The 27509-nt window shown below is 48.9% G+C and overlaps 9 protein-coding genes across 9 annotated transcripts; 5 read left to right on the top strand and 4 right to left on the bottom strand.

Moving 5' to 3' along the window:
* Positions 1-3495: 3495 nt before the first annotated feature.
* BKA55DRAFT_667446 (mPR-like GPCR protein) lies at positions 3496-4888 on the top strand (the record flags this gene model as incomplete). Its single annotated transcript, XM_046197833.1, has 4 exons — positions 3496-3530; positions 3675-4248; positions 4308-4538; positions 4599-4888. The coding sequence occupies 4 exons, from the start codon at positions 3496-3498 to the stop codon at positions 4764-4766; spliced, it is 1008 nt and encodes a 335-aa protein (XP_046043690.1). The 3' UTR covers positions 4767-4888.
* A 1311-nt stretch (positions 4889-6199) lies between these two features.
* On the bottom strand, positions 6200-6936 carry BKA55DRAFT_544870 (putative diphthamide synthesis protein-domain-containing protein; the record flags this gene model as incomplete). The annotated part of the gene is made up of 3 exons (XM_046190759.1): positions 6200-6607; positions 6838-6853; positions 6902-6936. The coding sequence occupies 3 exons, from the start codon at positions 6934-6936 to the stop codon at positions 6200-6202; spliced, it is 459 nt and encodes a 152-aa protein (XP_046043689.1).
* Positions 6937-7462: 526 nt separating this feature from the next.
* BKA55DRAFT_524345 (vacuolar ATP synthase subunit B) lies at positions 7463-9328 on the bottom strand (the record flags this gene model as incomplete). The annotated part of the gene is made up of 7 exons (XM_046188715.1): positions 7463-8270; positions 8325-8650; positions 8703-8864; positions 8915-8950; positions 9004-9023; positions 9089-9173; positions 9230-9328. The coding sequence occupies 7 exons, from the start codon at positions 9326-9328 to the stop codon at positions 7463-7465; spliced, it is 1536 nt and encodes a 511-aa protein (XP_046043688.1).
* A 1089-nt stretch (positions 9329-10417) lies between these two features.
* On the top strand, positions 10418-10981 carry BKA55DRAFT_581673 (uncharacterized protein). The gene has a single exon (XM_046194059.1). It carries the CDS (start codon positions 10576-10578, stop codon positions 10750-10752), a length of 177 nt encoding a protein of 58 aa, XP_046043687.1. The 5' UTR covers positions 10418-10575; the 3' UTR covers positions 10753-10981.
* A 2816-nt stretch (positions 10982-13797) lies between these two features.
* Positions 13798-14385, bottom strand: BKA55DRAFT_598446 (uncharacterized protein; the record flags this gene model as incomplete). Its single annotated transcript, XM_046196237.1, has 3 exons — positions 13798-13854; positions 13909-14184; positions 14320-14385. The coding sequence occupies 3 exons, from the start codon at positions 14383-14385 to the stop codon at positions 13798-13800; spliced, it is 399 nt and encodes a 132-aa protein (XP_046043686.1).
* A 600-nt stretch (positions 14386-14985) lies between these two features.
* BKA55DRAFT_581658 (ATP synthase delta subunit-domain-containing protein) lies at positions 14986-16012 on the top strand. The gene is made up of 3 exons (XM_046194058.1): positions 14986-15205; positions 15298-15702; positions 15766-16012. The coding sequence occupies exons 1-3, from the start codon at positions 15047-15049 to the stop codon at positions 15877-15879; spliced, it is 678 nt and encodes a 225-aa protein (XP_046043685.1). The 5' UTR covers positions 14986-15046; the 3' UTR covers positions 15880-16012.
* A 1727-nt stretch (positions 16013-17739) lies between these two features.
* BKA55DRAFT_581655 (DNA replication licensing factor mcm5) lies at positions 17740-20541 on the top strand. The gene is made up of 4 exons (XM_046194057.1): positions 17740-18247; positions 18302-18533; positions 18577-19877; positions 19932-20541. The coding sequence occupies exons 1-4, from the start codon at positions 18111-18113 to the stop codon at positions 20434-20436; spliced, it is 2175 nt and encodes a 724-aa protein (XP_046043684.1). The 5' UTR covers positions 17740-18110; the 3' UTR covers positions 20437-20541.
* Positions 20542-23122: 2581 nt separating this feature from the next.
* On the bottom strand, positions 23123-24427 carry BKA55DRAFT_194977 (Tubulin/FtsZ, GTPase domain-containing protein). Its single transcript, XM_046185090.1, has 5 exons — positions 24316-24427; positions 24225-24248; positions 24087-24154; positions 23981-24035; positions 23123-23920 (listed from the first exon to the last, which is right to left on the bottom strand). The coding sequence occupies exons 1-5, from the start codon at positions 24325-24327 to the stop codon at positions 23204-23206; spliced, it is 876 nt and encodes a 291-aa protein (XP_046043683.1). The 5' UTR covers positions 24328-24427; the 3' UTR covers positions 23123-23203.
* Positions 24428-25584: 1157 nt separating this feature from the next.
* BKA55DRAFT_695992 (Sodium/calcium exchanger protein-domain-containing protein) lies at positions 25585-27425 on the top strand (the record flags this gene model as incomplete). Its single annotated transcript, XM_046200221.1, has 7 exons — positions 25585-25591; positions 25709-25984; positions 26036-26481; positions 26561-26971; positions 27038-27149; positions 27207-27292; positions 27348-27425. The coding sequence occupies 7 exons, from the start codon at positions 25585-25587 to the stop codon at positions 27423-27425; spliced, it is 1416 nt and encodes a 471-aa protein (XP_046043682.1).
* Between the last annotated feature and the right edge of the window lie 84 nt (positions 27426-27509).

Here is a 27509-nt window from a genome sequence, read left to right as displayed (position 1 = left end):
ATTAGCCATATCTTCTACATCACGAAGGCGGGGAGGAAATGATCGTGAGTCCAAGTCAAGAACATATTGCACAATGGCTCTCTCTTCTAGATCCGTGAGCTTTCTTGAATTAGCCGCAATATCGCGTCTAGATGGCATGCCATGCTGGCGCCGTTGAAGTTTCCTGGGATCCACGGAGTAGATCATGGCGACTGCTCGGGCGCTAAGATTTGGGTCGTTTTTTAAAGCCCCGAGGGCTAACATTATTTGACTTTCATCATTTTTCTGGGTCATCTTAAGTGGTGAAGAGAATCGAGGTTGATTACCCGTAGTCACGTTGGCGTTGTGGAGTGCGACATTCGCTTATCATGCACGTTAGTCGGCGTGACTTTGTGATAGTATCGCGCCGAGACTGGATGCCCTTGTGCCGGCGCCATAGTGTACCATAACCAACCTTATAGGTCTTTGCAGCGCGTTTAAGACCTAACTTAGGGTTATTCTAATAGGCATGAAGCGCAAGAAGGATTCTAGCTTCGTAATCTTTCTGAGCCATGCTTGGTGGCGAAGAATCGATTGATTTAGTAGAGAGGGTGCAGGATGAGGGATTTTTGACCCACTCGCTTGTTTGATCCACTCGCTTATCACGTACGTTACGTGTAATAGCAATTAAAATGGACCGAGGCCAAGACTTTGCCTTTTGTCGGGCTAGCAGCTCTGAAGACCCCAATTTTAAATCATCCCATATCAGCGGCATATCCCATCAGACCCCGTCTTTTCGTTGCAGGCATTCGAATTATTTGCCGCTGACCGACTCAAAGTATTCAATTGGGGAAACCCCATCACTCCGAAGCCCGTTGATGACATGGCTTACTTGAACCAATGACACTTATGTCTCGGGTACCACCCGATCGGCAACAGGCCTTGAACCTGGGCTTACGGAGCCTCCGTAATGCCTTGATTGGCCAACGCAGGGGTCGAGACCGTTTCGTCATGGAGGGGTAATGACATATCGCGGGCATCATCAGTGCAGCAAAGAGGGACAATTCAACTGAAGGAGTGACTTATTTTTTTGGTGGGGCTACATACAAAAATAAGGTATCTAATTTATTCCCCAGTCACCCGCCCCTTTCCCTAGTCAGCCTACCCCCCGTGCTTGACGCACGGGCACCTACGGTGGAAAGGAAAGCACGGGGGGTCGGTCTCTAGACCCTACCCGAGTAGTACCATCCACAACCCCTCTTTTGCCATACCCCCTCTTTCGCCAGGCAAAATAAAAAAAGCTCCACCAAAAATCAACAACTTCACTTATACAGAATTTGACTAAATTGACAGAAATGCTTGAAATTTTTCGTTTCACAAATAATAAGTAGATTTCTCTACTATGCCCTAAGTTTTTTCACCAGCCGGCCCGACCGCCTGATGGGTTGGTGGGGTGTGTTTCCTCTCTGACTTCTATGACCGAGCCAGCCTCCGATTCTGGCTCCTGCTCGCTTGAACAGACAGATTCCACCCCAACAGGCATATATTGAGTCTCTATTTCTAGTATGGTTTCTCCATCGGATAGGGTCTCCCCAAGAGTCATGAAACGTTTGTTAGGATTCGGCACCGTCTTCCTCTTCTTCCCTCTCTTCAGGCGAGTCAATTCTTCCTCTAGGCTAGCAATCCTCGCATTATGCGCCGCTACCGTCTGCTGTTAAGCCTCAAAGCCCTTGGCTATCACATTGTACCGTCTCCGCGTCGTTGGTGTTCTATTTAGCCTAAGATCACGAAGTTGACGGCTCGTCTGTAGTATGTTGTCTAAGTCAAAATACGGCCTGGGTTCAGGAGTCACTCTTGGGCTGCCTATCTTGTTGGATTTCAGGGTGCCGTAACACTTTCGCACGTGAAATGGGCCAGTTTCCAGTGACCCTCCAGCCAGACATTATGTTCTTCTTAGTCATTCTAACTCGGCGAGCCTTGGCGTAGGCCCTGATGAAATTGACCTTGTCCATTGGAGCGGAATCAGTCAACGAAGCGAACTTTTCCAACTCTCGTCGATATGCAGCCTTCGAGGCATTGAATACTCCATTGTCCAGTGGTTGGAGTCCATGAGAGCAGTGTGCTGGCAGATAGCAGCAATAATCGTTGTTCAAAAAGCACGTGGCCATTCATTCATCCTTCCATCACTCAGCACTGATCTTGAGGTGGGGAAAATGAAGAACATACTGTCGCATGGCTTCCATGACTATCTAAAATGATTAGTCTGGCGTCTGAGTCGTCAGCAGGCGTGGCCTGGGGCAGATAGACTCTTTCGAGCCATTCAATGCCAATGTGGTCGTCAGTCTACCTGTTAGGCGATGTTATGTAGTACCAGTCTGCTATCTGCTTGAACTCCTTAAGAAACCACTGTTCCTGCAGTTGTTTCCCCTTGAATATTTTGCCAGGAGTCAAAGCGCGGCCGTCAGCAGTGATAGCTTCGATAAATGAAGTCCACTTTCGAGTTTGTGGTCCCTTGAGAAACGCCTTGCGTTTCGGGTCCGCGCTTCCAACAACCAGGCTATCTAGGCCTGAATAAAGAGGATTAGTCAGTTAAAACACAAGCATTGACAAGGATTAGAGGCATATTCTTGCCGAAACCAGTCATAATACCCTCTTCATCAACGTTGACGGTATTTTCAGGCTTGATCCAGCCATACTGGCCCTCCCTGATATCAAAGTACCAATGAACCGCTTTAGGCGTGAAAGAGTCGAACCTATTGGCTTCTTAACGTCTACCCATCTTGGTCTTTAAGTCTGAGCGACGATTTATAAATTTGATCACCTAGTTGCGTCCTAACTTGGGATGTTCGCCATGCTGTCTCAACAAGGCCATGACACAAGCGCGAATCTGACTTTGGGACAGAGCGTAGCCCAAAGTCTCCTGGCGGAGTATCCAGGCAGCCAACCTATCTTCTTGACTCTTGGATAAGCGTCGATGAGGGTGAATCTGCTCTTTTACGGCCCCACGGCCGTTAAGTCTGACGATCAGAGGCCTTCGGGGCACTCCCCGTCTCTGGGCTGCCTGAGGGGGTGAAAAGCCATTCTCAGTAACATCCAATATAGCCTCCGCCATGTCGTCTTCTGTATATTTCCATCGAAGTCTTGGCCTAGGCATTTTCATGCCGTTGTCAAAGACAAAGACCAAAAAACAAGGCAAAGAGCGGTAAGGAATTTGATCATCTAACTAACAACATTTCCATAACACAGTATGCATTAATCTTGTACCCGCACAGCCTTATAGGGTCAGAACCATCATATACAATTATATTTATGATTAATAGACGTAATTTCCCTTAATTGGCTATATATTTAGGCTGACTTTTGTGTAAGTGAAGTTGGTGAGTTTTGGTGGAGCTTTTTTTATTTTGCGTGGCGAAAGAGGGGGTATGGCGAAAGAGGGGTTGTGGATGGTAGTATTTATTACGCCTGGGAGAACGAGTCTCATAGGGCCTGTGGCTACGCTAAGCTGTCCATAGGGCATCCCTAAGTTTGTGCTCCATGACCGTAGTACCTACGTCTAGGAATCGAGATTAGTAAGGTATCGGGGCGAAAAACGCGATCCGATTCACCAAAATAAGAACTCAAGACCTCAATACACGACTCGCGACCGAGCGAGTTCTGTCTACTATAGAAATCGTTTCTGATCTATCCGTTCATCTAACATCACCATTACAAAGCGCAACGGGAACCTCACGGTCTGCACCCCAGGAAGTGGCATTGCGTCAACGCTATCCTTCAGGGACAGGCTTATCAACAGAATCTATCAACACAGGCAAGGTCATCGAGAACAAAGCAGAGAAAGCCCTCCTCCTATGGGACGACCTCCCCGCCTGGCGCCGCGACAATGCCTTCATTCACTCTGGCTATTGTCGAATCCGTCCTTCCTACCTGCACTCGCTTCGCTCCCTATTCAATCTGCACAATGAATCCGTCAACATCTGGTCACACCTCCTCGGTGCCATTGTAGCTGTCGCTTGTTCGCTCTACTTAGACTACGTCATCCGCCCACGCCACGATTTTGTTACACTATCTGACGTGCTCGTCTTCGCATGCTTTATTGGTGGCGCAGGGTTGTGCCTTGGCATGAGCGAGACGTTCCATGCTGTGCTAAATCACAGCCAGAAGGTGGCGCGGTGGGGGAATAAGCTAGATTACGCGGGAATTATCGTGCTGATTGTGGGAAGCTTTGTGCCGGCACTGTATTATGGCTTCTTCTGCATGCCTACGCTGCTCACGGCGTACTTGTGCCTAGTGAGCTTAGCTTTGAGAGGGCGCGACGTAGCGGTGAAGGGCCACTGACAAAGACACAGATATGTCTGCTTGGCACTGGATGCGCCATTATCTCGTGGGTAGAGCAGTTTCGCACCCCAAGATGGCGGTCATACCGAGCCATGATGTTCGCCGCCCTCGGCTTATCTGGCTTCATCCCTATTATCCACGGCGTCACCATCTACGGCTACAAGGGGCTCGATGACAGAATCAGCGTTACCTGTATCATCATCCATGGCGCCATGTATCTCTTCGGCGCAGTTCTCTACGTGGTCAGGCATCCCAATCGTATCCCATAGTGGTGGTGACTAACTGACTGACTGGGAATGTAGGCTCGATGGCCGGAGAGGAGTTTCCCAGGTGCATTCGACATCTGGGGCAGCTCCCATCAGATCTTGCACATGTTTGTCCTGCTCGCTGCGGCAACGCATTTTTATGGCATGGTGAGGGCGTTTGACTACCATCACACGGTCTTGGGATCCCAGTGCATGACCGAATAAATCGAGACCTTTTCGGTTGTGTAACGCTCTCTATGGACGTAAGGTCGTTTATCATTATTTTTCCGTTATATGGGCCATTCCCAAACCCAGGACCCACGATGCGCGCAAGACCACATCCCATCGCTACTGCTGCCCTGGACCCGATAGTTTGGATTCTACTCCACCACCGTGATCCTCGTCAGCAGCTCGTGTGTAACGTCATGAGAAGATCCATGGACCCGGAAGCGCCGTCGTCATCGTTCACATCGCCTATACCGGACTGACTCTATGGCATGCGTCATCTGCTCCCCTTCTCAAGACATCATGAGTGCACCGTCACCCTACTCTTCTTGATGCAAACGCTTCTGCGCACCGCTATCAGGACACAAACAGCCTCTAGGAAATTTTAGCAAATAATACTCTAGACGAAGCAATAAAAGCGAACAATGACACTGGGCGACCATATGAAATAGGTCAGGTCTGCACGCAATCTCCGATGGGACGTAGCACCAACTCCGTTGTTTCGCCACCGAAGACTTCCAGCAATGTTCTAGAGTGAGTGTGATCCATGAGAGGAAGATTTGAAACTATATTGCGACTATAGTAATGGCTGAAAGATATTCCATTGTTGACTATGCAGCTGCATCGTTCTGATATGCAGAAACGATTGGGTTGGATCATATCCAAGTTGGAAGGGATTAACGTTATCCATGACATCGCAAGAACTATAATCAGAAGCCACGAATTTCATAATCCAGCTACAGGAATCTGGACTTCCTTACAATTTAGTGGCCAACCATGGCTCCTCACGAGCCGTTCCTTTTTCTCTAGCGCGGTGATGGCATCCGTTGGGCACACGGTGTTAGTGTGAAGCTCTTGCGGGGGGAGGAACCGGGCAAGCCGACCTCAGATTGCTGGATGGAGCCCTTCTCCAAGATCTGGCTTGATGACACCTAATGCCAAATTCGCTGATTAGTATCCCCCTAGATGCCGCATCATATGCGCCCCCGGCACCTTGCCTGCATTGTAATTCGGTTAAATATCGCCCGCGGAATTTCGTTCATTGTTGTTGCTATGCTAGGAGGTAAATGCAAGCGATCCACACTCTGGAATGTGACCTATGTTTTAATTAGGAGTACTAAGTAGTTTCGCCTTCAGCCATTCTCACTAGACTTGGGATGTGATATTAGTTGTTTGCAGAAGACAATTCAGTGAGGAAGGGGTAAAATGTGTGGCAGAAATCTGATTTGATGTGTCTTGGTTTGGTAGGGGATGTCTCGCGTCAAGCAAAACCAGAAAGAAATAAAGGGGGTCCAAAGCCATGGAGCTGAAAGGAGGAACGGCGGCTCCGGGGGGCCGTTGACGCAGTTTCTGGACCGGAGTGTCAGGGCCTTTCAGCTGCGCTACTGTACGAATTCAAGGAACCATTAAGCCAGAAAAATTCACTTAAACAGCTAAGCTATGCCACAGCTAGAAACCAGTACTGTCACATGCGATGTCTTTCCACCTGCTCCTTGGATGCCCGATAGCGACAGCCATGAGCGAGGACCCAGAACGTCGCGATTCCTGACCCAGACGCAACATTGATTGCTGCTGGAAAAGTTGCGCTCCAGGGACGCGAGAAGATGTGAAGCGTTGATACCGATATCGACAAAGACGTAGAGAACTTTGGTCTTAGTCACTTCGACAGGGATGAGGCAGTCATGAGAATAAGGGACGAGTAGATCGTAACCAAGGGCCCGCTCCGTGTAATCATCAATATAGCATGCACCGTAGGTAATGTCGCCCATACGCCTCTGGATGCCTGGGCAGAGCTGGGCGAGGATGTCGGAGAAGGTGTTAGCAAAGAGGAGTAGGCCTTCCTGTAACTACAGTGCAGCTTCCTGGGTACCTGAGGAACGGATACGATGGATCGTCATGGGAATCTCAACGTTGTAGTTAGCCTGCAGCAGGGCGATAGCGGCCTTGAGGTTGGGATCTCCGAGGAACTCCTTGGGAGCTTAATTCCAGAATCTGGGTGCTTTTTGAGGCTTAGTAGCAATATTATCAAGAGCTGTGGACTACATGATCCTCACTCATACTTTGGACTCACAAACTCGAGAAAGAAACTGGTAGCCACGAAGCGTTAAGCAAAGTGTGAACAGCACCACTCTCACCCGGCCTCAGCCGCGGTTCGTCGACCCACGAACATCTTTTTTGGTTGCTTCAATGGCGCTCCTCTATTCTGTGTCGTTGGTGCCGTCTAAGTTTCGGCGGTGGGGGACGAAGTCGACTGAGCGAGCTAGGTCTCCTTAATATCGGCCACCGTGCCAAGGTCGGCCTGTCGCTGGTCCTCCTCCATTCTTCTTAATATGAAAATATAGAAGAGTAAGAAGCAGACAATTCAAGTCATTACCCCTATTCCTTAACTTCTTTTCTTATATCAGTCTAGCTTGACTTCAGAATGAAAAGTTGGGCAGCAATATAAACCAGAATTTCTAGCACTGCACGGCCCGCTTTATGATCACTTGTTGTAGAAAATTTGACTGAATGGAATTAATTCGGCTACCTATGTTCACACTCCCAAGACCTTCTGTTGTGCGCTACAGTTTCCTCTAAGACGACTCCTCGAGCATATAAACGATCCATTGAAAACAGGTTGCACTCTCTACGAGCCCTACCTCTGCCTTGCGTGCCCATTATACTATTCCCTATCAAAGTGTCAACAAATTGGCTCCTCAGCTGTCAATTAAGCTTTCCTTGTTCTGCTGCTGACTCCGGGGCACGGTCTCCCCCCGAGCCCTGACCTTGGCCTTTGCATCCTTAGCGGCTCGCCGGTAGAACTCATTGAGGATCTTGGCGGGAATACGGTTGAGCAACTCCTTGGGGTAGATTCGGAGGAGGGCCCATGCGAGATCAAGAGACTCGTAGATGGTTCGCGATTCGTACTGACCCTGGCTAATGAACTGGCGCTCAAACTTCTCCAAGAACACCAGAGATAGCTTATCCTCAGCCGACAGAGCCTCCTCACCGACAACGGCCTTCATGGCCGCGGCATCACGACCGATAGCATACTTGGCGTACAGCTGGTTCGACACATCACCGTGGTCCTTGCGGGTCATGCCTTCACCAATGGCAGACTTCATCAGACGGGACAGCGAAGGCAGCACGTTGATGGGAGGGTAGATACCGCGGTTGTCCAGAGCTCGGTCGATAAACACCTGACCCTCAGTAATGTAGCCAGTTAAATCAGGAATTGGGTGAGTGATATCGTCATTGGGCATGGTCAGAATGGGGATCTGGGTGATGGAGCCGTTGCGGCCCTTGACACGCCCGGCTCGTTCGTAGATGGTGGACAAGTCAGTATACATGTAGCCGGGATAACCGCGTCGACCGGGCACTTCTTCTCGAGCGGCTGACACTTCTCGAAGGGCATCGCAGTAGGCAGAGAGGTCTGTGAGAATGACCAAGACGTGCTTCTCGAGCTGGTAGGCGTAGTATTCGGCAGTGGTGAGGGCGAGACGGGGAGTAATGATACGCTCAATACTAGGCGGGGTCAGTCTAGTCTCAATTGCATGATATCGTGACGGCTGCGCTTACGTAGGGTCGTTGGCGAGGTTTAGGAAGAGAGTAACACGATCCAAGCTGCCATTCTCCTCGAAATCGCGAGTGAAAAAACGCGCAGTCGCGTAGTTCACACCCATGGCGCCAAAGACGATGGAAAAGTTCTCCTCGTGACCGTCGTGGACTCCCTTGTTGGTAACACCCTGCTTCTGGACTAGGCCAGCCTGACGGCAAATCTGAGCGGCGATTTCGTTGTGAGGCAGACCAGAGGCGGAGAAGATGGGGATCTTTTGCCCTCTGGCAATCGAATTCATGGTGTCGATGGCAGAGATACCGGTCGAGATCATCTCTTCGGGGTATTCCTAGGGTTGTTAGTCAAAGTTTGAACACCAGAGTGCCTGCAGGAAGCCTTACACGAGAGTAGGGATTGATGGGGCTGCCGTTGATGTCGAGGTAGTCCTCGGCCAGCACCTTGGGACCCTTGTCGATAGCTCGTCCAGACCCATCAAAGATACGACCAAGCATGTCCTCAGACACACCGAGCTTCAAGCTCTGGCCGGTGAACTGGACTTTAGTCTATTACGTCTCAGTCCAAATTTCTTATTATGGCACTCATTGTTGCCTACCTTTCTGACATCGATGCCGGAAGTGCCTTCGAAGACCTGTTACACTTATTAATCGCCTTGTTGAGATATTTCGCGATTCAAGGAAGTACTTGAACCACCGCTCGGTCACCTGTTCATCACTGTGAGCCTATGCCGCGTCATTACCTCCAGGGTTTGTTTAATAGCCGCACGAACCTCGAGCTTCCAGGACCTGACCCGATCGCTCAGTGCCATCGGGAAGAGTGAGCGTCACGATCTCGTTGTATCGCGGAAACTTGACCTAGTGTTGTCAGCTGGTAAGACATAAGCTGAGCGGATCCTTGCATGCCGACGTACGTTCTCGAGGATGACAAGGGGGCCGTTGACGCCACCGATGGTGTTGTAGCGAATCCTGGGGATGACCGAGTACGACGACGACTCGCGTGGGTCTCCCATAATGAGCGATAGATCGAGCAACGGGCGGGAGAGCAGAATGAGAGGTGGGTGAGGAGGGAGAAGCTGATCCAGAAGATGGAAAATGAAGTTAGGAAACGGGGAGGACGCCTCAAGGTGGGCTGAGGTTGGAGGAGGTTGAGTTAGCTTCACCAAAGTGGAGCACCTTGCGCCAGCTCGAAGACGCACGACCAATAAACTAACTGGGAAGCTGGTACTAAATCTTCTTTCTCTAGGGTTGCCGAAGAAAGCTACTTGTGGTTGCAGCTATCTATTCTTCCCATTTGATCGGAGAATTGTGGAGGTCAGCTGGGCAGATACTGTGAGATGCACAAAATACCATCTCATCTCGGTCTTGGGATGAACGTCGAGGTATAACGGCAAATTAAAAGGGCAGCAGCTTCCCTTGTCAGTTATATGAAACTCGACGGTGCCTGGCGGGACCGGGTGAGGGCGGTATCGACCAAAGGTTTGACGGATTTTCACGGTGGAAATGATGAGAAAGGAGGATTGGCGGGTTTATGCGAAGAGGGAGAGGGTGCGGGGACATATCCCTTCGACTCCAGTAAGCCTCTAGTTAGTCACAGAACCAGCACGCACCTCAGTAACCCCATCTTCCCCTTTTGTTATCCCTCCCCTTTTTATTATTTTATATTTAGAAACGACTTATCGCTACGTAGCTACTATCCAGAGTTGGATTCGAGTGACTGAGCCACATCCGTAGTAAAACCATATGTTCTAGCGATTGCTAAGATTTACAAGATGTCAAGGACGCGGTCGGGGAACCCCGCCGCTCGGAAGCCCGTCGACGAGATGGCTCGAACCAATGACACTTATGTCTCGGGCACCACCTGATCAGCGACAAACCTTAAGCCTAGGCTTACGGAGCCTCCGTAATGCCTTCATTGGCCAACGCAGCGGTCGAGACCATTTTGCTGTGAGGGGCAAGTTCAAACTTTACAGCATGTCCTGCAGCCAGGGGTCCCTACATAATCACACGACGAGCGATGGATCGTGATGTGTCTAAGGAAAGCTTCTATACTGGCGTACCTTACATCTAATTTTTCCGTCATTGGTGTGCCTGTATGGTGAGTTGCGTGTTGTCTCATAGATTTCTCCATAATAATATGTATGTCCTCCATCCTTATAATCTATATTCTGACAGATGCGCCAGCTTCCCTCTAAGGCCGTTCTGAATATATAATTTAACACAGGGTAATATTACCACCGAGACGTCGCGAACACCGCAAATGTGGTTCCGCCCTATGCCCCTCATCCTCATCACGGATGAGGACCTGACATACCACGGGAAGATATTAAGCGCCAAGTATGAAGAAGGGCGACTTCGAGCAATTCATGCGATGGTGTGCATAAGCGAGCACCGCGGCCGGCCAAGGGTAAGGCCCAACTTGACCATACGGGACTGAAGATAAAGAAGAGATTGCCAACGCCAGCTAGCTTCCCCAGCGACACCCTTCGCCCGTGAATCCAGGCAATTCATCGAGTCCAAAGGTCGGACTGTGACAACGGATAGGCTATGAAGTGGGAAAGATTTCCACGGCCGCCGTAGGACTGGGAGAGTTTTGCCCTATGAAGGATATGTATTGGGCGGGTGGATGGATGCTATCTAGCAGAGATTGGGGAGAATGGATGGAGGGAGTCACGGTCAAAGCAGGGAGTCGAGAGTGGTCGAGCCATACGTGAGAAAGGTCGAGATTAGTATGATGCTCGTCTTGGGTTATTCTTAAATCGTACCGATGAGTGGGTCAAAGGCGGGCATTTAGGGAACGGCGGATAGGGTTGGAAAGGCCACCGCGTTTATGTTAAAGTTGGCTTCAGTCTGTTGCTATTCACAAAGCGCTTGCCTTTTTCTCGCATCCTTCAATAGCTTTAACGCTCCGCTGCCGTGCGTGATCTATATAATAGGCATAAGCTGAGGAACTACTTACTGATATAAACCGAGTGAAAATATTATTATAGTATTAATAACGGATCATGCCCTAATCTAGTAGTGGCTCCAAACAAACTGCGCTGCAGACTAATCACAAAATGAACCAGCTGTAATGCTCGGCTTGGATGCCGCCTAGGTAGTAAAGGTGCTATATCCGGATGCAGGATTCATCGCATCATTCGCTTCTGCTCTCTCTTGCGTGTTAGTCGGCGAGGGAGACCTTCATGCTGATCAAGAGCGAAGAAATCCTATCAGCAAGCGCAACCTCTGAATACCTATTTCGTGCATAATCAGGAAGCGAAGCCGAGGTCTCGCACAAAGCTGCTGAACCTGGTGCTTCCAGACTCGCTCACTAGGGCCTGCTTTTCCGAAAGATAATGCCCTCCTGTATAATGCTTGACACATCACCTAGATGTTGTATGTAAGAAAAGACATTCGCACATACCTCAAGGCTGACCTACGAAAGAAGAATCGGCGATAACCTTTTATTGATGGCTGCGGTCGATAACACCAGCGTTCTCTAAGAAAACTAAAAGCAGATTAATTAACTACAAACTAATTACAAACTACATATTCTTTTTTGTAGTTACTTTAGTGAAAACCTAAACATTGACTATGACTAACTAACTTGCAACCCTAGGTGCCACTAAGCACCTTGATCGTATACTCAGACGGCTTTGATTAGGCCGTCTAGGTCCGGCTAAGGTCTTTGATGCTGAAACAGTAAAGGCTCTAAAAGCTAGCTCAGCGAGCAAAGCGTGTGTAATCGCAACTACATATCCTCACGAAGTTATTTAAATAAAGCTATAAACGCAGCAGGAAATAAACCCCTTTGAATTAGTTGAACCGGCAAGGTAGAGCAAGGTCCTAGGCCCATTCGTGCATAGGAGTGGCTCATGAAGAGAAAAGTGCCATAATAGAGGAAGACCATGCGAGAAGTTGCCACTTCGATGCCGGGGCATTATCTGCAACATTCAACCCAATTTTACGGAAAGATGGATGACATGCCTTATACTCTGATATCAGCACTGGCCTAATTGAAACGGTACCAGCGTCTGCCACGGCAATGCCAGCTTATCAACCAGTGATGCAAGTGACCAAAATGTCGAGAATACAAGAGAAAGGCAAGCTCAAGCGTCAAGATGTAACTGGACAGTGGTAACCTCTAGCAAACAAAGTGCAGACCCAGGGTAAAATATTTTTGCAGATAGGAGCCGACTGATTACGCTGCATCTAGGGAGTGGAACATAAACATGTATAGAATCGTGAATAAAGCTGCACGGTGCGGGGATCGAGAACAAGGAAGCTTCTATCCTATTTTCCGTATGTTGAATGTCTGGGAATCCTCTCTTAGACACCTGTATTTTGAACGGGCGAAGGTAGGTCCAGCATGTCTTGATTCGAGCCTTACACGGTCTGCATGACTTTGTTAAAACTGCCTGACCGGTCATTTTTATCGCGGGACGGGCAAATAGAACTCCTTTGACTTGGCTATCTAAACTATTGGAACTAACTCTATTCCTCCTATGAATAGTTAATCAGCAAGCGTATTGATGCTGTTTTATCCCTGGCAACCTTCTCATATGACACCTACAATACTATTCAGATATCTTGCTGTGTTACTATTATGTCGGTGTTTTGGCATATGTATGCATGCCCTGATTTGACCCGGAGCTATGCCAGCATCTGTGAAGCGCGGTAATTGAGATATATCTTCTTTAAGCAGTATTCCTATAGTACCGTGTTGAGTCAAAAAAAGGATTGAGTGTATTATTGTTAGTCCTAAGTTACATGTGTCAGAGGAGCACAGCTCCTTACATAGTATCCACATCCTAGCCACCAGCAGATCGGACCATCTTAGTCATACCGTCTCAACATACCGGATGGGCAGTAATGTCGTTACTAGGCTCATGCTCGTATAGCACGAACCGGTTGACAGAACGGTGACATAGAAACCAGGTAGTCTTATCGGAGGACCCTTTGCCTACTAGCGGGTAATTCGCAGCCTATTATTCTAGTATTCGCTTTTCGTTTCCGCCCTTGTAAAGCAATGGGGTAGTTGCGACGGCGGTAATACATAAATATTATCGTTTGCCTATCGGCTTCATCCTTGGTTGGCCTTCCAGTTATAAGTACATAGCCCCTAGTCGTGGCCCAGACATTAATTGCGTAAGATAGGGCATCCCGTGATTCATATTTCTCTTCAAGAGGAACGGAGTCGTCTTGAAGGAAAGCCGAGTTTTGATCTTGAGTTGAACCGATGCGAATGCAATCCCGGGTAGCGTCATCCTGTAAGGAGCCCGGGCTTTACACAAATTTCGCCTTCTTTTGGTCTGTTTCGTTGATATGCAGCTGGATCTCAAGTTCTATCAAAAGTTCAGGTAATTAAGCGCGCCGCGTTAGGAAGTTCTTGACATTGTGTTCAATTCAGCTGCCTTCCGGTGCTCGATAATTTTATCCCGCGCCCTGAACATGCCTCAGCTAGGCCAGCCGCCTCTTCTTTGGCAATGGCAGCACTCACTCATCTGCATCCGCTCCCCTCGTCAGTCTTACTTTCTTCGCTGGACTTATTGAGCTTCTATATATCATTTTAGCAGACGAAATATACATAGCTATCGGTTTAAGCACTTACAACCCAGAGTCGAGTAGCCTCGGCGATAGCCTCCAATGCCACAACCTTTCTCTCCTCTATAGTCATTTGACCGAATTTACTACGTGGAGCCAGAGCAGGAGTGTGAACCCGAGCGGCGGCAGGACTGGGCTCTACACCAGCACTGCAACCGCGCAACTGCTGCGCTGCACGATGAGCAGTACAGCTCCAGTCATCACTTGGTTCTATATTTGCATCCTCAGCCTGCCGATTTAGCTCCCAGAAGATACGCACAGCAGAAATAGCTCCGGAGGGAGCCTATGTCCTAGCTGATTAGTAGCTTCTTGGTTGAAAATGGGTTAGGCTCCTCACAGGCCTGCAGATATGGCCATTCCTGACGCAGTTCCACCAAGCACCAGTATCGAGTGGAGCAAAGGGTAACGCTACACTTACAATAGTGTTCCTGCTCGTGGCAGACGCGACAGTACGAATGGTCTGTCGAAGCTTATTTCGAAACATGCGGAAGGGAGATATAGCGGAGAAGGTGTTTTGGACGACGGCCTTGGGCCGGGAAAGGAATACTAATATGATGTACGTTGATAGCGGGATGACACTATGGTTGCGAGATAGCATTGTTATAAGTGGCCTCGGATGAGGGGTGCCGGGAGTAATTCCAAGAGTGAGATTAAATACTGCAAGGCATTCTCTTAGATACGTGGAGGGTAGCTCGAACGCACGATGGGGCGAAATTAGTAGATAGTGGACCAGAAACTGGTGATATCTTGTCTTGCTTGTTTGGCGGGGGGCGTCGGTCCATCGTTCGCGATAACAGACGGAAACTCATTTTTGTCCGCACATTGACGTCAATCTGACACATTCCCAGCCTTAACTTTGGTAAGGCATCATGCCGCAGGCACAGGCATGATGTCAACAAGCCTCCGGATACAACTGTACTTGGCAATCCAGTTACATGCTTCAAGTAAAATCTGTATGCTAAGTTAGACTACCCCCGCGTTTTAGGCAACCACAATCGGTCAACACACTGCTGCTGTTCATTCACGTTCAGTGCGACAAAAAGGCTTCCGAAACTGCCCAACAACGAAACCACAACCAAGAAACCCAAGTTTTAAGAACGCCTGCATCGCAACATCGAACCCATCCCAATCCCTCAGCCATAGCCATGTTCTCGCGGCAAGTCTTCTGTACCATCCGTGCCGCGACTCTCCATCCTACCCCTTTCCTCCGAGTAGGGCCTGCGCGAAACTTCACCGGCGCCGCCAATGACAGCCGACCCCCAATCTACCTTCATGGCCTTGATGGAACTTATGCAACCGCCCTAGTATGCCGCTGTGTCGTCCTTTATAATGAGCCAATGCGGCTATGTCGAGTGAGGCAGAACCGAATTATTATATACTGACTCTGTTAATTTAGTATACTGCCGCGGCCAAGATGTCAACCCTCGACCTCACCGCCAAAGCCATCGTCAATCTGAGCAACGTCTTTATGAAGGACACCAAGTTGACGAAAGTCCTGTCAACGCCGAGGCTGACCGATGAAGACAAGTCAGCGATCGTAGCCGAGCTGAGCAAGCACACAGGTACCAACGTTGCGACTGTCAAGAATTTGCTCCAGACTCTCGCTGAGAACAATCGACTGGGTCACCTTCAGGGTGTGTGCGAGAAGTTTGGTGAGCTGATGTCCGCCAAGCGGGGTGAAGTAGAGATGACCATCACGAGCGCCGAGCGTCTGGATAATAAAACTCTTTCGCGACTAGAGACTGCTGTTTCCAAGTCCTCCTATGTCGGTCAGGGCAAGAAGCTTAAGGTCACCAACAAGGTACATTATACTTTTCGCCAGTCGGCATTCGTTTCGGCCCCAGCCTAACGTTTATTGATACAGATCGACCCTGAGATTATTGGAGGACTTATTGTCGCGGTCGGCGACCGAACCATTGATCTCGGCGTCTGCGCCCGCATTGCCAAGATAAACAAGGTCTTGACGGACAGGCTATAAGCTTCAGCTATTAACCATGCGTTTATTTTATTTAAATGGAATTAAGTTACGTCAAGTTCATTAAATTATTACACTGCGCATTAGAACTGAAATAATAAATTTCTTTCGCATCTTGAAAAAATATAAATAGCTCACTAAATGGTCGGGTGTCACTCAGTTGCTATACGTGATATACCATTGTTGATAGCAGGGTATGTCTAACGAGGAAGAGCGTTTCTAGGCCTATCAGAATCTTGATGGTTAGCCTGAATACATAGAGAGGAGATTGCCGGCGGTTCAAACAAAGCCGACATTTATCAGCACAATGATGGTAACTACATCCTGCGAAGAGCAAACTACGAGACGGGGCTGGTGCGATTGAAATTTAAAGCGACCCCTAAGGAATGAGAGTCGGGGAAGTGGATCAGCATATCTAGGAAGTCTAAGGACAGCAAGAAGCCCTCCAAGCGGGGATAGGAAGATGAGCTTAAGGATAAAATATGGCGAAGTAATTTGGAGCTGAACAAATCAACTGCGTCCAAAGCGTCGACAGAATCGGTAGAATAAGATGGAGTGAGTTAGTTATGGAGGAGGCGAGGCTAGGATTGAGCTAGAGAGACAGCATCCAAGCGTTCAGATAGAATACAAGGGCCTACTAGAGAAATGAGCCAGGTGAGGGCTCAGTTGACAGGTAGTGAAATTCCAGCTGGGGATGGCTTTGCACTGTGAAGGAAGATTTACCCCTCAGAACGATATTGGGCCATGGACTGCCGCAAAGGCCACATTGATAAGTCATTCAAAGGTCCTGGGATATCAATCCATGGAAATCGACTTAGCTTCTAAACGCAGCTGCCCAGACGAACTCATCTCATGCTCTTCCTCATAGTCCTGGTATGACGCTCGAGGTTTGCAGATGCAGTTGAGACGCGACGCGTCATGGCGCGTCATAGGTCTCGCCTCAACTTGATTTCCAGTTTCCAATGGCCAATCACAACGGCCAGACGCACTCCGAGGACGCCTATCCAATCACAGTATAGAGAGATGGGGTTGTATTGTAGTGGGGCGTGGGGCGTCGAGCCACAATATCCAACCAATTGTTGACCTAAAACTCTGATCTGCAGTGAGCAAGAACTCGTCGATTTGCAATGCCCATCTCCAGTCTCTCAAACTTTTAGACTAGCCTCCCATTTTCCGTACAGGTTTGGTACCACCAGAGATCCAGACTTCGACCCCCATGTGTTCCGGAAATTTGAGGACCTTAGCCGGCAAACCAATCGCTCATTAGTGCCCTCTCTTGGTCACCTCTTTACTCTAGACCGCGTACTTAATGGGCCTTGCCAGGCATCATTGAGTTGCCACCCAGGCGAGGCGGTTGCGCCTTAGGCTTAGAGCTGGTTAATGCTAGATGCAATCCAGAAGTTGCACCTTAATACAGCATTACATTAAAAACGAGGCACACACACTCGTTGGTCGAACCAACGACAACTGTTTTCCGATGCCCTTTGGTGCGGTTAAAAATGTAGTGAAGCTCAGGCTGTCTTGGATCTCTCGCTTAGAATACCGTGGCTTTACAATGATCCTAGGCAGCATATGAAGCTCGAAAGATGGTCAAAGCCCTACTCTGTACTCTGTAAAACACAGCTAAAATCGGGCCCCGCCGATGTCCCTCAATTTTGTGCCCAACCTAGCAAGCAAGGTTGGCTCGCTGGTCCCCACCCCATGAGCCTATGGGTATTTCCTTGGCGCTGACATGTGATGATAAGTCGAGCTCTATCACTGCCCTATCCCTTCAGCACTGGAACCACTATCCCTTTGACCGGCATAGCCCTTTTCCCAAGTCACGCTTAGGGGCTCAAATGGATAAATGCTTATCAATTTACTAATACATCTAAATTATGTCACAAATTCATAATAGTCACTATACCTAGTGAACTCTATATCTAAGCGGAATGCAGCTAAGATACAGATAAGTGACTGGCCTTATAGTGCCCTACTTAGAACTTTGTAACTATTCTGTACGTGGGGTTGAGTGCACCTAGCTACATTGGATAAGGGCTATGCGGGTCAAAGGGATAACCACGCGTTGCGTCTTTCTCTCAAGGGTCGCGTACATTATTGCATCCACTTAGTTATCCTACCAACGCGGAGCAAACCCCCCCATACTTCACAAATAAGATCTCTAGAGTCCCTGTCAACTTTTGTGCTCGCAGACGAGCCAAGGAGATATCAGAGTATTAACAGATCACATCACAATGGACCGCCGATCGATGTACTCTGCGCACGTCTACGAGCCGAATTTGGGTGAGAATAGGGGTACTCGCCTACAGCTTCAAACGCAGCTCGAAACCTTCATCCTTGACTTTCGGCTTGACAACAACTTTGTCTACAGGTTTGCGCCGATTGCCCACGGGTTACAGGACTTGGTATACTGACGCTTCGACAGAGATCAACTACGAGAGAACGCACTGCTAAAGAGGTACTACTGCGATGTCAACATCAATGACTTAATCGGCTTCGACGAAGAGTTGGCGCATCAGTTGGCATCTGAGCCAGCCGAGGTCATCCCTTTCGTAAGGACTATGCAGCAGCTTAATTCTCCAACTTCTGACGTGCCATGGTTCGAAAATGCTTTGATGAAGTGCACCCATCGCATTGTCTTCCCTCACGAGCCCAAAGTCGAGATCCCCAAGCACCAGCTCCTTCTTCATTCCAACGCAGACACATCGCAATCTCGATTCGATGGCTATTGCTCGATTGGTCCGGGTACCAGGTATCGTCATCGGTGCCTCCGTCATGTCCTCAGAAGCAACAGAACTTCATATACAATGTCAAAATTGCGGACACACAAAAGCCATTCCTATCTTGGGTGGATTCACTGGTGTAACTCTGCCCCGACATTGTGCTAGTAGCAGAATTCCCAACGATCCCACGCCAAAGTGCCCCTTGGATCCGTACTTTGTCGTACACGAGAAGTCACACTTCATCGACCAGCAGATCATCAAGCTTCAGGAAGCACCTGATCAAGTCCCCGTTGGAGAACTGCCAAGACATGTTCTCATCTCAGCCGACAGATACCTAACAAACCGGGTTGTTCCTGGATCGCGGTGCACTGTCATGGGCATCTTCTCCATCTACCAAAATAAGGCCTCCAAAAACTCATCCAACGGTGGCGCAGTGGCTATCCGCACTCCTTATCTAAGGGCAGTTGGAATCCAGTCAGACATTGATCAAGTAGCCAAGGGCAACGCCACTTTCTCAGAGGAGGAAGAGCAAGAATTCTTGGAGCTGAGCAGACGGCCAGACATTTACAACGTCATGGCTGCTTGTATCGCTCCTTCAATTTACGGACACCGGGACATCAAGAAGTCAATTCTCTGCCTCCTGTTAGGTGGCTCAAAAAAGATCCTCCCTGACGGCATGAAACTTAGAGGCGATATCAATGTACTACTTCTCGGTGATCCTGGTACGGCCAAGTCTCAACTTCTAAAGTTTGTCGAGAAGACAGCACCCATCTCTATCTACACCTCCGGAAAAGGTTCATCTGCCGCCGGGTTGACAGCGTCCGTCCAACGTGATCAGTCTACCCGCGAGTTCTATCTTGAAGGTGGTGCTATGGTTCTGGCCGATGGTGGAGTAGTGTGTATTGATGAGTTTGATAAGATGCGAGCCGAAGACCGAGTCGCTATCCACGAAGCAATGGAACAGCAAACCATTTCCATCGCCAAGGCCGGTATCACCACCATTCTCAACGCGCGAACATCAGTCCTAGCTGCTGCCAATCCCATCTTTGGTCGATACGATGACATGAAAACCCCTGGAGAGAATATCGATTTCCAAACCACCATCCTGTCGCGTTTCGACATGATTTTCATTATCAAGGATGATCATTGCCGCGAGAAGGACGAGAAAATGGCCAAGCACGTTCTTGGTATCCAGATGAATGATCGGGGAGCCGACGAAATGGTCGAGTCTGAGATCCCTATCGACAAGATGCGAAGATATATAACCTACTGTAAGACGTAAGTTGCTCAGTTCCTTTTGGCTCTTCCGCCGTGTATACTGACCTCTCAAAGTCGCTGCGCTCCTCGACTCAGTCCCGAAGCAGCTGAGAAGCTCTCCTCTCACTTTGTCTCTATCCGTCGCCAAATCCACGACGCCGAAATAGAAGCCAACACCCGCTCCTCTATTCCCATCACAATCCGTCAGCTGGAAGCTATCGTGCGTATCACCGAGTCTCTTGCCAAACTCACCCTCTCTCCCGTCGCCACCGAGGCGCACGTTGATGAGGCTATCCGGCTATTCCTATGCTCTACCATGGACGCGGCCAACCAGGGCAGCAACCAGGGTAGCCGTGAGTTGAACGAGGAGGTGAACCGTCTCGAGACTGAGCTCAAGCGCTGTCTACCCATCGGATGGAGCACAAGCCTATCCACACTACGGACAGAGATGGTAGAGGGCAAGGGGTACAGTGAGCAGGCGTTGAATCGAGCACTGATGATTCTACTGATGATTCTCCAGCGAAGAGATATAGTCATGTTCAGAAATCAGGGAGCACAGGTCTATCGAAATGGAGCTTAATCAGGGAATTATTATGATGTAATAATGTAAAGGGCTTGGTTGGTCATTTTAAGTAGCCGTCTTGATGATAGATGTGTTAATGAGTAACGAGAACGAAATCATCACGACCGCTGTATGCAAAGAAAACTATTCAAGTTCTAAGAATTTATAGCTTATATTGTATTTTCATATGCTACTAAAATCATATCCCTCTTTTTCATAGGTAGGTATGTCGTATACATTGCCGCACCCAGGATAGACAAGTGCCTCTAGAACACGTTTTAAGACAGGAATCATGTGTATAAGAAGAATATTATCGTACCGGATATCACGATCTTGTCAATTGAACACGGGGCTGTTGGTGAGGGTGCCCAGGCTCAAATTTATCACTGCCGGCCATTATTGGTAGATGCAATAGTGATGGGCGAATTCAAGTACATACTGTTAGTCGACGGCAAACTGTCACATACACCCCAAGGGATAGAGAATAGAGCCTAACCCATGTCGAACCCACGGTGCCTGTCTCGCCTTGCAGGAGGTAGCAATATATATATCTGCATTTTGTATGGCAGCGTAGCTGGTCGCTATTGGACATCCAGTAATTCCTGATACTACATCGAAGCAAACATCCTAAAAGACATTTCGAAGAGCATCTGTGGCTCAACGGGACGAGCGAGCCCATCGGAAGGCCGTGCAACAGGATGCACACTTATGCGTGGTTTGTAAATGAATAACGAGCGAATCTAGTCTCAGATGACTTCGGTAACGTTTTGTTTCGGCCCCCACAGAACAGCGACCTTGCCTCTGACGGGCTGAACCGCTCAAACAAGTGGGCTACAGGGAGATTACTTATCCAAAACTCGGTGTAGACGCAGGTGATATGTTGAAAGATGCAGATTTAGATTAGTTCTTGATTGAACGATAAGTATATTCGATATCACGAGGGTGTTAATTGGGTGTCAAGACTCAGCGATTGCCTTTGCTTCCAGCTTCACCGATTCGAGATTCACAGATAATTGGCCAGTCAGAGATGTTAACTTGCCACAAGATGGTGGTTGGGTCTACTGATATTCAGAGCCAGCTCAGAGCCAATATAACTCATAATTCACCGCTCTATGAGATGTTGAAGACTGTCTCGTTTTTAGATGTAGAGTACTTGTTGATCCTGATGAAGGGAAGACGTCCGCAGGATGGCCTCGGCGGGGTTGAGAACCGTGGTGGAGGAATGAGGTGGATTGACAATTAAGATCGTGACCAGTGATGACTATTATGCCTGTACCGTTGGGTATCCAGTCTCGACTCGCTGTGCGACTCTGCCCAAGCCTGCAAAGAACTTTGGTGTGGGGGGGGAAGGCTTGTCAAGGATGATCATGCTCAATAAGTGAGCCACAAGAGTCTCGATGATAGACATGGAAGTCTAGACCGCAAAGGGCCTACCTTTGAAGCCGTTTATGTTCAGGGGTTATAGACTCCTAGGCGAGACCTCAAGAGATCCAGTATAAGCATATCCCCGGCATTCTTATGCAATAGAAATCACATCTCTGCTCTCAGTCAAATAGGCCAATGTCCAGTAGGTCTCCAGTCGTATAATATCATCTCCTTTCTCATACGCGCCTCTCCGACTTTCGCATATATCTAAATAAAGTTGGCTTAATTATCCGGTGCAGAATCAATCAAACTAGCCAGGTTTTAGAGTTCCTTCCGATACGCACCTTTGATAATATTAAAAATTCCATCATCTAATAGCTGCAAATAATGAGAACAATTTTCTGGTAGGTAACAGCAGTAGACATTGTTCGGAAGGCACGTAACTATCCATTCATCCTGGATGCTCGTCAGCGGTCTTATAGCGGGAGGATTTACGGTGAAAACCGCAAAAGTCTGACCTGTGCATGGCTTTCCTGACCGTCAAGGATGATGAGTCTTTTATCTGACGTATCACGAGGCTCCGTTTGAGGTTGTTAGACGTCTTTCAACCACTCGAGAGCTATGTGGGATCTTTAATTCGTAATAGCGCGAACTATATAGACCGCCTAGTGACCACCAAGCCCTGTTAGGTATATAATGATTGTCCTTCAGTAGTCGCTGCTTCTACAGGGCGTCATGACCTTATGTGAGCCCACTATGACAAGCCATGTGCGGTCCGACCACAAGGTTGCGATGGACTAAGCGTCGACCTTGGCGGGGACTTCCTCCTCGTCATACTCCTCCACGCTATAGACGTCGTCGTCGATGACTGCGTCCTGATACTGCTGGTACTCCGATACCAGGTCATTCATATTGGACTCAGCCTCCGTAAACTCCATCTCATCCATGCCTTCTCCGGTATACCAGTGCAAGAAGGCCTTGCGGCGGAACATAGCGGTGAACTGCTCGCCAACGCGCTTAAAGATCTCTTGGATGGCGGTCGAGTTACCGACAAAAGTGGACGACATCTTCAACCCCTGCGGCGGGACAGAGCATAGACTCGTCTGCACGTTATTGGGAATCCATTCAACAAAGTAAGCCGAGTTCTTCTGCTGAATCTTATGCATCTGGTCCTCCACCTCCTTCGCAGACACCTTTCCGCGAAAGATGGCAGAGCAGGTCAGGTAGCGGCCGTTTCGAAAATCAGAGCCTGTCATCATGTTCCTGGGGTCAAACAGCTGCTAGGTAAGCTCGGGGATAGAGACAGCACTGAATGAGTGCGAGCCACGGCTAGTGAGGGGCGCAAAGCCAACCATGAAGAAGTGTAGGCGGGGGAACGGAACCTAGACGAGGAGGAATGCTTAGCCACAACATTCTTCGATTACAGTGATATGTACCTAGATGAAACGAGTCTTCCTACCAAATTAACGGCCATCTTGCGAAGGTCAGAGTTTAGCTGTCCGGGAAAGCGCAGCGAAGTTGACACGCCAGACATGACGGTTGATACGAGGTGGTTAAGGTCGCCATAGGAAGGATTCGACAGCTTCAGGGTACCCTTGCAGATATCATACAGAGCCTCGTTATCGATACAGAAAGTCGCATCTGAGTTTTCAACCAGCTGGTGGACCGACAGCGTGGCATTATACGGCTCCACGACGGTATCAGACACCTTAGGAGACGGTACTACACTGAAGGTAGCCATCATACGGTCCGGAAACTCTAAATAGGCGGTTAGAACCGTGAGAGACAGTGCATCGAAATGTGTATCAGTGGCATCAATCTCACCCTCACGAATCTTGGAAATCAGCAGCGTGCCCATGCCGGAGCCCGTACCGCCACCGAGCGAGTGGGTGATTTGGAAACCTTGGAGGGAGTCGCAGCCTTCGGCCTCACGACGGACCACGTCCATTACCTGATCAACTAACTCGGCGCCCTCGGTGTAGTGACCCTTAGCCCAGTTATTTCCGGCGCTTGAGTGTCCAAAGACAAAGTTGTCGGGACGAAAGAGCTGACTAAGCGGGCCGGAGCGCACCGCATCCATTGTGCCAGGTTCTAGGTCAACGAGCACGGCACGTGGCACGTACTTGTTGCTGGATGTCTATGCGAACTCGATCAGAGGCCGAGAATAGTTTGGAATGGGTCACGCAATATGGCGCACCTCGTTGAAATAGACATTCATGCGCGCAAGCTGTAGTTCGGAGGTCCCATTATACCTAGATTGATGCGTGAGAAGGATGAAGTGGCGTTTCGAATGGGTTGCCTACATGCCACTGCTATCCAAACCATGCTCGCCCGAAATGGTCTGCCAGAAGGCAGAGCCGATTTGGTTGCCCTATTCAGGTTAATATGCTGCTTTAGGAAGAAATGAGAAAGAAATGTAACGAGAAGGGCGTGATACTCACACATTGGCCAGCTTGGAGATGCACCTATAGCGAAAAGGGAGTTCAAGGTTAGTTTGTGGAGCTTCCAAGGCAGGATTAGAAGCGGACTTACAATTTCACGCATAGTGAGCTCAATTCAGCAGTGGTGGTTTTAAGCGCCGTTGAGATAAATTTGTTCAGCGTGAGAGAACAAAAGACAACGTTGAAATGTTGGGAAGGCGGGGTTAGTGAAAGGCGCGACGACTGGTCCGTAACAAGTAAGTCGATAGCCATGATATGACAGTATGCAATGAGATCATATACCGCCTTACGGGCTAACCCGTAGGCAGAGGGGTAACACGCCCCCGCTGTTGGATTGCAATGCTCAAAAATCCTCCATAAGCATATCTTGTTTATGAGCATACTGCCTTGAAATGCTAATGACGCCATAGAATGACGGCAAATTAATTAAGTGACTGTTCCAAAACTGCTGAGGAGGTGCAACCTCGTACCTCGAGTCCTGGCTTTAGATTATCACTACTTGATGTTTTTCTCGTACTCAGTCTAGTATCCATTCATACTTCTGGATCAGTCTTTAAGTAAGTAAATCATTTTTTGCTATAGAATAAATTAAACTGCCATTAGCGAGCATTCTTATAACAAATAGTACTAAACGTCTATTCTTCCCTATCTACGTCCAGGAGCTAGGCTACGTCACGATATCTGTGCCAACAGCAGTGTTACTTGCAGTAATCAGTGAACAGTCCCGATGAGACGATATTGGAGCGGGTGTTGGATGTCGATGGTCAGGGCTCAGTAACTAGTGGCCACCTTTCTGTTGCAAAATTTATTTAATTAAATCTAAAGGTTATCTTGCGATGCTCGGCGCCATTCCAGTACCTGCACCAGCGAGAGTTTTAATCGGCTGAATGGACTATCGTGCTGTGATACTCTCTAGATAGGATATTGATTCTTGGGAATAGCGCCCGTGACGAAACAATGGAGGGTTTAATACTGTTTATTTGCAAAGAATCGAGACGTGGCATCCTTGGTGGAACGACAATAGCGGGGTTATATATTAATGTGCAACTTGTTTATACCATGGCTGAGCGCCCGTATTCCGGATTCGAGCCACAGAATAAATAACCTTAAGAGGGGCGCAGAGGTTGTCTGCCTTGTTCACTTGCCAAGGATTGGGCTCAATCTTTCTGTACAGGTGACTCGGGTGGCGGACGTACGCATGCGAACTCGATGTTGCACTCAGTCTCCGATGGAGAGTTGGTGGCGTTTCTGTCATCCGCTTCTTTGGCGCTTCGAGATATAATATGAGCAAGACGCCAGTGAGCGCTTGATCCAACCCTCCTTTCTATAATTCTTTTGGGTTTAAAACTGTGACAGAACTATGATTGGTAAGTAACGACGTCATTCCATCTCCGCGGCGATGAAGCCTTAGATCCCAGTATGCTTCTATCATTCGCGTCCGAGCTGCATACGCCATCGTTAGCTAATCTTTTCCCCGTACGCAGCCTACCCAGCCTTTCGCAAGCAGGTCCGTCGCGCTTGGTCAGGTAGAAACTCCGGCCGAAGGGTCAACCGCACCTACAGCGACCATGAAGCTGCCAACCCTGGGCTCTACTACGAGGGATCCCCGCTGCTTCGCGTACCACCCGTGGATGAGGAGCGCCATGAATTCATAAGGCGCTTATTTGATGGCACAAGCACGCCTGGCAAAGACAGCCCGAATCGTCTGATCAAATGGCCAGCAAATACTTTCCATGTCACGAAGGTTACGCTAATGAGCAGTAAGCATGTCTCTGCTGATTGATTGAACTACGACTGAATTGACGCGATAGACTACGTCAACGTCCTTCTCCCATTCGTGCCATTGGGTATTATTGCCGGCGTGCTTGGTTGGAGCCCTGCGGCTGTGTTCTCCCTAAACTTCATCGCCATTATTCCCCTGGCAGCGGTGTTATCCTTTGCTACGGAAGAGATTTCCATCCCACTTGGCGAGACATTAGGAGGGCTGCTGAATGCCACTTTTGACAACGCAGTTGAGCTCATCGTGAGTATCGTCGCCCTAAAGAAAAACCAAATCGAAGTCGTGCAGTCGTCAATGCTTGGTTCCATTCTATCCAATCTTCTTCTTGTCATGGGCAGTAGCTTCCTGCTCGGCGGCCTTGTCAACATGAAGGATGACTCAGGCAACGGCACCGAGCAGACCTTCACCAGTGCGATGGCACAAACGACATGCTCCTTGTTAGCGCTGTCAGCCGCCTCAATGATCATTCCCGCCACTGTAAGCAGCCTTCCAGAGCCCAGTCCTCAGGAATTGTGATACAATAAGCATCAGGAAGGACACTAATGTCGACATGTAGCTCTACAGCATCCTCGACAGCTCGGATCAGCATGGTAAAACCGAATCCATCCTTTGGCACTCACGCGGGACGGCCATCATGCTTCTTATCCTGTACGCCCTGTATCTGTGCTTCCAGTTGCGGACGCACAAGAATCTATTCAGCGAGGGGAGTGGTGGAACTTCCTCCCTTGACGAGGGAGGGGACGACCCTGAATCAGTAATGAGTCCTTGGTCTGCTGCAGCGGTACTGGTTGCCGTGACCGTTGTTATCTCCTTCCGTGCAGACTACCCGGTTGGCAGTATCGACAGCATCGCCAAAGACGCGCATACTAGCAAGAGCTTTATTGGCTTGATCCTGATCCCCATTGTCGGCAACGCAGCCGAGCATGCCACGGCGTGTGTGATGGCTGTAAGGAATAAGATGGATTTGGTGAGTGGCAACCTGCTTCCTTACTTGGTTGTTTTATTGTGATCTGACTGGTTACGTGGAAACAAGGCCACGGGTGTTGCAATCGGATCCAGCATCCAGATTGCGCTGCTGGTTACGCCGTTGCTGGTTGTCTTGGGTTGGGCAATAAATGTGCCGATGGGTCTAAATTTCAATATTCGTGAGTTATCATGAGCACATAAGCAACTTTTAACACGCTTGCTGATGCTTGGGGCAGTTGAGACAGTTATCTTCACTGTATCTGTTTTAGTCATGACGGGCACGGTGCAGGATGGGAAATCTAACTATTTGGAGGGAGCCATGGTGAGTTTATGTTCCCCTGTGCTTCTATACCTACAGTGTACTAAGCAGGCTGCAGCTTGTGGGACTCTATATTATCATCGCTTTGACATTCTGGGCTATCCCTACTGGAGTTTTGGGAAAAGTTACGGGCTAATTGCCAGGTTGCCATTATTATGCCCTGTGCAACTCTTTTTGGCTATCTATACCTTGTTGGTCGATCTATCGGGGAGTGTGGGAG

This window comes from Fusarium redolens, assembly GCF_020744475.1.
Source record: "Fusarium redolens strain MPI-CAGE-AT-0023 chromosome Unknown BKA55scaffold_20, whole genome shotgun sequence".
NCBI lineage: Eukaryota > Fungi > Ascomycota > Sordariomycetes > Hypocreales > Nectriaceae > Fusarium > Fusarium redolens.
This window is presented reverse-complemented; position numbering and strand designations above follow the sequence as displayed.